The following is an 11,055-nucleotide window of genomic DNA, read 5'->3' as shown; positions in this document are numbered from 1 at the left end:
AGAAATCTCAGTATGTTCTAATAATCTTAACAGGCTCATCAAAGCTTTTTCTATCACAGTGGGGGTTTTTTTGCCCTGTAAATAACACTGGGTTTTTCCAACATAGATTAGATTTCGTACTTCCACCACTGCATCTGTACATTTGTTATTATGATTTATTAAATAATGGCAAATCACAGATTCATTTAATACTGGAGCTGGAGGGCAATGAACCCTCTATTCATTTTAAAGATGAGGAAACTAATACCAGAAATATTAATAACTTGTCACAAGTTCCCAGTATTCAATTCTGTTTTAGGTTGATAAACTAGATGTCTTCCCCATGGTTACTGTATGACCAGATGAACTAATACACAGTCCATAATATCACTAGTTTATGACTTGAGTTCTTTCATGTATAAATCAGTTCGCTGCGGTTTCTGGAAAAATAATTCTTGCTGAACAGTATGATGCCAAATGAAGAGACGACAAAAACACTTCATTGAATGCTTAAAATAAATCAAGACACTCCCTATTTAATGTGCACATAAATCATGTAAATTCAAGAAGAATTTAAGAAAATTTTTTAAGAAATAACAATTTTAGGTAGGCAATTATAAGGAAGATAACAATCATGCATGCCAAGGCTACGTGATTCTTCCACAGGCCCCAAGGGGAGATATCGATGCCCTGGTTTACCAAAAATTCTTCGCCAGTACATCTGAAATTCAACAGAAAAAGAATATAACTTTATCCTTAGTTATCTGTCAAGTTTTACTCTCAATGTATTCCCAGTTCCCATAGGTTCCAAGTCTTAAAGAACTATGCCTTTATATATAATGGGTAACAATGAGGGCTTACAATTCTGCTGGATACTATGCTAAGCAGTCCATATGTAACAGTTTAGTTAATCCCTGAAACAACCCAGTGAAATAAATACTATACCCATTTAAAAAGATGAAGAGACTAAGGTTTAAGGAACTTGGCCAAGTCCACCGATTCACACTTTGAACCCAGTCGCTAATCTCTCCAAATTCATTTGTTTTCAGATTTCTGATGCTGCTCTCACTCCTGACAGGGAAAACCTCAGTTTTAACAGATGACATCTAAGGCCCCTACCAAGTTGATCAAAGCTCTTTACAGAGCTCACTACCCACCAGCCAGATGTACAAAGAAACACACACTAAGAATTCTAAAGCTAGGAAAAGAGGTGAGCGAGGGCTTCCTGCCCCCACTGCTCTCGCAGCAGGGCTGGAATGAGCACTGCAGATACTCAGCAGCAGGACATCACCAGCAGGCCCACCTAATCAGGTGTAAGCCTCGGTGGGGGCTGAGCTAGAGCAGGATGGAGCGGCCCTGCCACAGTTTAGAAAAGCGCCTGGTCCTAAAACTACCTGGTGCAGCCATACTGACTACCTGGTACGCCATGTGTGTGCAGCTCCTCCAAAAATGTTATACCCAGACAAAAGAGAGTGGGCAGAAAACTTCTCTTCATACAGGTTTTTCAGAAATACTTCAAAATAACAATTTGCCCTATTACTAAGAATTATTTCTATTCTACTTGAGAATAGTTCATGAGATTCTGGATACCAGCATTCTCTTTTCTTTCATTGATCGATGTAGCAAAATCAAACCATTAACAACAATCATCGACAAGAAAAGGGTTATTCAATTTTTAAAACAACATCCTCTGATTTTATCAAAATCTGCATTTCTGTTTGACATTATGCAAAAAAATGGGACTTCTTTCTCAGCTTACTGAAAGGTGTTTCCTCCTTTGGAGGATACATCCCTCAAAAAGGATGTTCTGGGTCAGTTTAAAAGAAAAAAAGACAGTCATGTAGACCTCGATTTCATAATGTCTCCTAGTAAATGCAGGAGGAAGAGGCAAGTGCCAACAGCACGGCAGGACAATGATCCTCCCCTCTGCTGCCCTCTTAACTCTTGCTCCTGGCCTTGGGTTGGGCTTACAGGAAGCCATAAATTTATGGATCTGTACACTTCACACACTCCATACAATTCCAATATTCCAAGGCTTTGGTAAAATATCAAAGCAGCTCATTTCAAACTCAAGTGTTCAGAAAGTCAAAACTAAAACTCACAATCAAAACAGCCAATGAATCTTTTTTAAAGGCCCCCAATGAACGTATCAGAAACATTTCTCCATCTGAAGTACAATTTTCACTGAAGCAAATGCCAAGGAGATGGGCACTGGTGTACAACCCAGAGAAGTCAGTGAAAGGACTTACACCAGCCAAGTGGCCCAGTGGGCTTTCTACATACACCACAATAGTAAACAAATCCACTACGACACTGAATATGAACTTACGTCGCATAACTACAGGTATTATTTGTTGTTATGTTGAGTCCTGGGCAGAAGTTTTGTCCCAAAAATTCATTATGCTGCAAAGCCTATAACACAAGGGGAATGGGGCAAGGTAAACAGTTTTAAATTTCAAAAAACTTCAAAGAATTATCATGTCCTCCTAGTTTAATCTTTATTGCTATTTCTACAAACAAACCAAGCTTCACGTTCACAGTCTCTGCCACACCAGAGCAACTAAAATTCTTTTCCTTGGCAACTGAGTAGTCTAAGGTTGAGATTTTAGCTTCCAAAACAAAGGGAAGTAAAGTAGTTGGCAAAGAGGGGAGACCTCTGGCTCCTTCCTTCTTCTCTCCCCAATTTTATAATCCCACAGTGTACTCAAAATCATACAGCAGTACTCAGTGACTATCGTTCATTTATGGTGAGAATCTTTTGTATTATTCTTGTTTATTTTCATCAAAACCAGTGCTAATTCTTGGGAGTTAGAAACCCAATTATACTATATTAAGACAGTTTTCTTTGGAGTTGATTAGCTTTCTAAAACCAAGATAGTGGCTGTATTATATGCTCTTTGTTTTTGGGGTTTTTTTTGTTTGTTTGTTTTTTTCTGAATTCAATATAAAATACGTATTCTAGGCCCCCCATCCTCTATTTTCATAGTGAACTGAAACACAACTATATTTCTTTATACCAATTAGTCAATCTTTCTCCCTCATGAGGAGTTATCTCCCCACCCTTCACCTCCTTCAGACAACTGGGTAACTGGGGAAACCTCAAGTGATTATCAAGGTGATCTAAGGCTTAATAGAAAACTCTCCTTCATCGCTCCTAAAAAAGAAACCCCTGGAGACCTTCACAGTTCACAGCGGGAGACAAGGTTGTTAGGCTTTATTCTGGTTGTCCCTATCTTGGGAATTCTAATCCTAGAATTAATCCTGTGCTAGGATCACAGAGACAGATGAGGAAAACTCACCGCAAAGCCATATCGAGGAATGCTGAAGTACTGAAGCCATGATAGCCAAGGCTGGATGGTTGTGAGATTTACCAACAGCCCTGAAAATATCTACAAAAAGAAAGTACCAAGAATCAGACCTGGTGAGGGGATTTCATGAAGAATTACAGAGAATACCTCCTTTAAGTGCCCTACAACCTTTATAAACATTTCTGTTAAGACCAACTCTGGACATTCCTTCCATTCCTCTTTGCATGAGTATGCCTCTCTATCACTGAGGCTGTTTATGGTTCTCAGGGAATGACAATATATAATATATGTGCCATTTAATTGGAAGACCCTTAAATTTCAAGGCTTTTACCTTCTGTAACTGCACACAATGAAAGGTCAAGAAGTACTGACTGTTCTCACGATACAGACACTGTATGTTCCCACCAATACATACACCAGATCATATCCTGAACATCTCATTCCTCTATTTCCAAAACACAGTATGATTTGTTATTTAAAAACGTTTGCATTCTATCTCTGCATGACTATAGAAATAGTTTGGGGGTCAGGATGCATACTTAACCTACAGCCTGGAACTGGTATATAGCACAATGTGGTGAAGTGAGGCATAAAATATGGTGAATACCTTCATTTAAAGCTACCAAAAACCAGGTGACGGGGTGGCTCAGTTAAGCATCCAATTTCAGCTCAGCTCATGATCTCATGGTTCATGAGTTCAAGCCCTGCATTGGGCTCTATGCTGACAGCCTGCTCTAGATTCTGTGTCTCCCTCCCTCTCTGCCCCACCCCTGCTCTCTCTCTCTCAAAAATAAACAAACATTAAAAAAAAAAATTTAAAGCTACCATAAAACAGTATGACAATGAAGATCCCAGGAAGGATTACTCCAGCAACAGATGGCTACATGAGAAGAGGTTCATATAAAATTTCTAACTGGCCCTAGGAATGCTGGGATAGACATTAACCTGATGTCACTGAGGGACTACATATTTTTGAACTCCACCTAACCAGGTGCTTAATATACCACACACTGCGTCTCTAAGTAACATGGTTTTATGACTGGTTTTAAAAGTTCTATATACAAACATTTAAATAATAAGACGAAGCATCTAATATAAAACACAAGACATTTTTATATATTGATGACATGTTATTTATTGGATAATATAGAAAATATATGCAAGGTTTATCAATTTCTCAATAATGTTTAGATTTCAAATTCACAAAGTTTTCCAGAGTTTGTGCTGATTATTTTCCTTTTTTCTTTATATTTTTTTTAACGTTTTTATTTTATTTTTGAGACAGAGAGAGACAGAGCATGAACAGGGGAGGAGCAGAGAGAGAGGGAGACACAGAATCTGAAACAGGCTCCAGGCTCTGAGCTGTCAGCACAGAGCCCGACGCGGGGCTCGAACTCACGGACCGCGAGATCATGACCTGAGCCAAAGTCGGATGCTTAACCGACCAAGCCACCCAGGCACCCCATGATTATTTTCCTTTTAAAGACATCTATTCCTATTCTAGCAGAAAGAACATGTATATTAATAGACTAAGCATTCCTGTTTACTTCATGTTGTAGGGGGCAATGTGGTAACTAGTTGATTCATGTATTGATTCATCTATGTGCATGTAAAATTAAGGGACATGTAAGATTAGGATTCAGTAACTACTTAAAAAAAAAAAGGTAAGTAGAAATATATTCATATAAGGGAATGTCAAGAACCCAGAAAGGCAGAGACACGGTACTGTATGGGCTCTGGAATGTTTCAGTATTTTTAGACACTCCTTTTCAAAATACAGGAGGGACCCAAGACAGACTACCCACACTGCAGACCATTTTGTTTCTCATGGAACTTAGCTATTCCCTTGGAAAGGAGTAGATACATCCAAACCATCAAGTTATTGCTTAAACCAGTCAGCAGTTCTCTAACACTAGCATAGAAGTTGGGCAATTGACTGCTGTTTATATGGGGAATCTTAAAATCAAAATTTTTCTGTTTTTTTTTTTAAGTTTATATTTAAATTCTAACTAATTAACTAACATACACTGTAATATTAGTTTCAGGTATGCAATTTAGTGATGCAACACTTGCATATACCTGGTCCTCATCACAAGTACACTCCGTAATTGCCATCACCTATTTAACCCATCTGCCCACCCACCTCCCCTCTGGTAACCATCACATTTTCTATGGTTAAGAGTCTGTTTCTCAGATTGCCTCTCTCTCTTTCGTTTCCCTTTCCTTGTTCATTCTGTTTCTTAAATTCCACATATAAGTGAAATCATATGGAATTTGTCTTTCTCTAACTTCTTTCACTTAACGCTCTCTAGCTCCATCCATGTCATTAAAAATGGCAAGATTTTATTCTTTTTTATGACTGAGTAATATTCCATTGTGTATATATACCACCTCCTCTTTATCCATTCATCAGTTGATAGACATTTGGGATCTTTCCATAATTTGGCTATTGTTGATAATGTGGCTATAAACACAGAGGTGCATGTATCCCTTCAAATCTGTATTTTTATATCCTTTGGGTAAATACCTAGGAGTACAATTATTGGATCATAGAGTAGTTCCATTCTTAACTTTCTGAGAACCTCCATACTGTTTTCCAAGTGGCTGCACCAGTTTGCATTCCCACCAACAATCTAAGAGGGGTCCCCTTTCTCCACATCCCTACCAATAACTGTTGTTTCTTTCGTTGTTAATTTTAGCCATTCTGACAGCCATTTAGACATTCTTCACAAGATGAAAAGGAAAATTCATTTTGAATTTGTTTTTGTGTATGGTGTACGAAAATGGTCCAGTTTCATTCTTTTGCATGCAGCTGTCCAGTTTTCCCAGCACCATTTGTTGAAGAGACGGTCTTTTTTCCATTGGATATTCTTTCCTGCTTTGCCAAAGATTAATTGGCCATATACTTGTGGGTTCATTTCTGGATTTTCTATTCTGTTCCATTGACCTTTGTGTCTGTTTTTGTGCCAGTACTATGCTGTCTTGATCACTACCGTTCTGTATTATAACTTGAAGTCCAGAATTATGATGCCTCCAGCTTTGCTTTGCTTTTTCAAGATTGCTTTGGCTATTCGGGGTCTTTTGTGGTCCCACACAAATTTTAAGATTGTTAGTTTTAGCTCTGTGAAAAATGTTGGTGGCATTTTGATGGGGATTGCATTAAATGTGTAGATTGCTTTGGGTAGTATAGACAGTTTAACAATATGTATTCTTCAAATTGATGAGCATGGGATGTTTTTCCATTTCTTTGTGTCCTCTTCAATTTCTTTCATCAGCGTTCTATAGTTTTCAGAGTACAGATGTTTTTACCTTTTTGGTTAAGTTTATTCCTACATATCTCATGGTTTTTGGTGCAATTTTAAATGGGATTGGTTGCTTGATTTCTCTTTCTGCTGCTTCATTATTGGTGTATAGAAATGCAACAGATTTCTGTATGATGATTTTGTATCCTGTGACTTTACTGAATTCATGTATCAGTTCTAGTAAAATTTTTTGGAGTCTTTCAAACTTCCTATATAGAGTATCATGTCATCTGCAAATAGTGACACTTTTACTTCTTCCTTATCAATTTGGATGACTTTTATTTCTTTTTGTTGTCTGATTGCTGTGGCTGGGACTTCCAGTACTATGTTGAAAAAAAAGTGGTGAGAGTGGACATCCCTGTCTAATTTCTGACCTTAGAGGAAAACCTCTGTTTCCCCCATTGAGGATGTGGGGTTTATGTGGCCTTTATTATGTTGAGGTATATTCTCTCCAACCCTACTTTGTTGAGAATTTTTATCATGAATGGATGTAATACTTTGTCAAATGCTTTTTCTGCATCAATTGAAAGGATATGGTTCTTATCCATTCTTTTATTAATGTGGTGCATCATGTTGATTGATTTGCAAATACTGAACCACCCTTGCAACCTAGGAATAAATCCCACTTGATTGTGGTGAATGATTCTTTTAATGCACTGTTGGATTCAGTTTGCTAGTATCTTATTGAGAATTTTTGCATCCATGTTCATCAGGGATAATGGCCTATAGTTGTCTTTTTTAGTGGAGTCTTTGTCTGGTTTTGGAATCAGGGTAATGCTAGTCTCTTGGAATGAGACTCTTAGAAGTTTTCTTTCCTTTTCTATTTTTTAGAATAGTTTAAGAAGAATAGATATTAACTCTTCTTTAAGTGTTTGGTAGATTTCTCCTAGGAAACTATCTGGCCCTGGACTTTTGTTTGTTGGGAGACTTTTTATAACTGATTTAATTTCTTTGCTGGTTATTGATCTGTTCAAGTCTTCTATTTCTTTCTTTTTAAGTTTTGGTAGTGTATATGTTTCTAGAAATTTATCCATTTCTTCCAGGTTTTCCAATTTGTTAGTATATAGTTTTTCATAATGTTCTCTTATAATTGTTATTTCTGTGCTGTTGGTTGTGACCTCTCCACTCTTTTTTAATTTTATTTATTTGGGCCCTTTCTCTTTTCTTTTTGATAAGTCTGGCTAGATGTTTATCAATTTTATTCTTTGAAAGATTCAGCCCCTGGTTTCATTTATCTGCTGTATGGTTCTTTCTTTTCTTTCTTTCTTTCTTTCTTTCTTTCTTTCTTTCTTTCTTCTTTCTTTTTAGCTTCTGTATCATTTATTTCTGCTCTAATCTTTATTATTTCTCTCCTTCTGCTGGCTTTAGGCTTCATTTGTTGTTCTTCTAGCTCCTTTAGTATAAAGTTAGGTAGTTTATTTGAGATTTTTCTTGCTTCTTGAGGTAATATACTTTCCTCTTAGAATTACTTTTGCTTCATCCCAAAGGTTTTGGACCATTGTGTTTTCATTTTCATTTGTTTCCATGTATTTTTTTTAACTTGTTCTTTGGTTTATTGGTTGACCCATTCATTGTTTAGTAGCATGTTATTTAACTTCCATGTATTTGTGGTCTTTCCAAATTTTTTTTTGTAGCTGACTTTCAAGTTTCATAGGGTTGTGATATGAAAATATCCATGGTATGATCTTAATCTTTTTTATTTGTTGACCGATTTGTGATCTATTCTGGAGAATGGCCCATGGGCACTTGAAAAGAAAGTGCATTCTGCTGCTCTAAGATGGAATGTTCTGAATATATCTGTTAAGTCTATCTGGTCCAGTGTCATTCAAAGCCATTGCTTCCTTGTTGATTTTCTGCTTGGATGATCTGTCCATTGCTGTAAGTGAGGTGTTAAAGTCCCCTACTATTATTGTATTATTATCAATGGGTTCCTTTATGTCTCATTAATAGTTATATATTTTTGGGTACTTTCATGTTGGGGGCATAAATATCTACAATTGTTAGATCTTCTTGTTGGATTGTCCCCTTTATTATGATATAGTGCCCTTCTGCATCTTAGTCTTTTGTTTAAAGTCTAGTTTGGTTTTTGAAGTTCCAGTTTATCAAGGTTTCACTATACGTCACCAAGAAGAATCTTTTAAAAACTCATTTGCAACAAAATGCTAACTAAATTTATAGCAATAATATTAGAACAGTAGCCAAAAAGGCTAGGGAATGTCAAGAAAAAGCTGTACATTCTCTAATATAAGCTATCCTTCAATACATGGCCTCCTTAAAGCAGAGAATCTAATTTACAGAATCTTCCAAGCTGGTTTCAGGTAACAGGTAAATTTTCAGGAAAGAATAAGGGGAAATAATTTATTCTTAGCGAAGCACAGTTTCTACTCACCATCATAAACACAAAGGAGATGGTCATGAGAAGTGTTGCTATGGATACCACACTCTGGCCTGCTGCTATGGCCAGTGCCATAGAACTGGCTGAATAAGCCACCATCATAAGGGTAAACATCATGATGAAGAAAGCCTCCACAACTGGTTTCAATCCTTGGTTGGGAAGAAAAGAGGGGGTTGAATCCAACCACCTAGGTAACAGTGTATTTGAGACTGCTCTGTGCAATTGGCACTATAATATTTTGAGAAACAAATATCAGAATGAAGAAAATTCATCCTCTATCCGACCACCCCATCCTACTGTATAATCATACACTTTCTTTTTATACTTACTGTATAAGTACATTTCTATGTAACATCTTTGCTTCTTTATGTGTAATTATTAACAATTTCTGAGTGCCTGAGATGGACAGCTGTAGGCAACACAAGTGGTCACAATTCTACAGCCATTTCTTCTAAGAAGGAAACTTGTCAAGAGCACATTCGTTCTACCCAGACATCACCACATGACTACTGGCTATAACTGCGTTGTGTGAAGAAACTGGGAAGATGAAGATTATGTGACCTTCCAGTGGTTTCACTATCTGGGGTAGTGTCTCCAAAAGCCAAGTCTCCCAAGACAAATCACCATTTGTCTTGAGGGTGGGATTGAGGGTGGGGCTAAATAAATTTCATAAGACTACTTTACAAATCATAATGGACTAATATTATGGGTCATATAATCTGAAGATTTTGGAAGGAGCCTGAGGATCTAGGTTCTATGCCTAAATACTTGACACACCTCTTATTTGTAAAATGGAAGTTTAATTCAATCAGTGAATCTTCTTAGTGCTTTAGTTATATATATATATATATTTTTTAATTAAAATATATATTTCTGATGTGTATGTGTTTATGTGTATCAGTAAAATACATGGAAATTCTGATGCAGTGAGCCTGGGGTAAAGCCTAAACACAATGCACAAATGAATCTAATAACCACACCTATCAAACAAGTATTTGTATTAAACTAAGAAGCCTCAAAAGTCACATCTTTCACTATCTTCACACACAAACACATGCATACACACAAAAATATAAATGGTACTAAATATTCCAGCTCCTCCAGCATAGTGTCAAATAATCTTGTGACTTCTTTCCATGTTTGTAAATGATACATAGCATCTCACAGTAAAATACAGTTTTATAAAAAGTTTTAAAAGTTAGTTTGGGACAAGTCTTGAAAAAATGTCCTCAGAGAAGTTATTGAGAGTGTGCACAATGGATAGATGTCTCCTTATCTCACTGGCGTGGTTTAGAGTTTGAGAACCAAAAACATGCTGGTATAAACAAATTGGCCTCATATCCAAGACTAAAGACACACATACCTTTTGTCATGTTGCTTACCTAACAAGAAGTATATTATACAAGTAAATATAATACTTGGTAATATCCTCATGGGTAGTAAATCAGATATCAGTTTTCCAAAGAAATAAGATGACACTCTGTAGTATCCACTGATATATTCATGTCTGAAAAAGAAAAACTCATCCTACATTAGTTTAGGAAGGCAGAGAACAGATTAGATTGCTCACTGTACAGACTTCTGCTGCCACCAGGGGTCTAACAACTACAGCTTCTCACATCCTGGAGGTGAACACCCAGCCTCCATCCTTGTCAGCATCAGGCACCATCTAAGGTGGGGGCCTCTCCTGGGATGTCACCTCCATGCGGGTCTGTGCAACACCCTTCTTCTCATTATAGAACTCCCTCCGAGTGCCGCCCATTCTGCTCCCTGAGCAGCTGCTCCCAGTGAGCAGATCTGTCTCTTCCCTCTCTCCCAGCACTGGAGCTCAGCTGTGGTATCAGTTTTACTTTCTCCCCACTTTTGATTACGAAGAAGGTGACACTGCTATCCTCTGAACTTCCTAATGCAGTCTTGGATCACTTCTTCCAACCTCATGATAAAAAAGAAAATGGCACTTCTTCCTTCAGTGATCATATCCTCCAACCATACATCCCTGTCAGCTATGAAATCCTGTTTTCTTTCCTCTCTACTTCTAGATCCCTTCCTCTTCCTGACATCTTCCTCCTAT

The 11,055-nt window shown here is 37.3% G+C and overlaps 1 protein-coding gene across 6 annotated transcripts in view; it reads right to left on the bottom strand.

Moving 5' to 3' along the window:
• Positions 1-481: 481 nt before the first annotated feature.
• Positions 482-11,055, bottom strand: part of ABCG2 (ATP binding cassette subfamily G member 2 (Junior blood group)) — a 141,569-nt gene continuing 130,995 nt past the window's right edge. For all 6 annotated transcript variants that reach the window (XM_053217140.1, XM_015073634.3, XM_053217141.1 and 3 more), the window contains 5 exons: positions 10,367-10,491; positions 8,979-9,133; positions 3,279-3,368; positions 2,309-2,391; positions 482-700 (listed from right to left, as the gene is read on the bottom strand). In XM_053217140.1, the coding sequence (XP_053073115.1) occupies positions 553-700; positions 2,309-2,391; positions 3,279-3,368; positions 8,979-9,133; positions 10,367-10,491 (601 nt within the window). In that variant the 3' untranslated portion in view covers positions 482-552. The remainder of the gene's footprint in view (positions 701-2,308; positions 2,392-3,278; positions 3,369-8,978; positions 9,134-10,366; positions 10,492-11,055) is intronic.

The sequence above is a fragment of the Acinonyx jubatus genome, chromosome B1 (genome assembly GCF_027475565.1).
Source record: "Acinonyx jubatus isolate Ajub_Pintada_27869175 chromosome B1, VMU_Ajub_asm_v1.0, whole genome shotgun sequence".
NCBI lineage: Eukaryota > Metazoa > Chordata > Mammalia > Carnivora > Felidae > Acinonyx > Acinonyx jubatus.
Note: the sequence above shows the minus strand (reverse complement) of the source record. Positions and strands in the feature narration are given on the sequence as shown.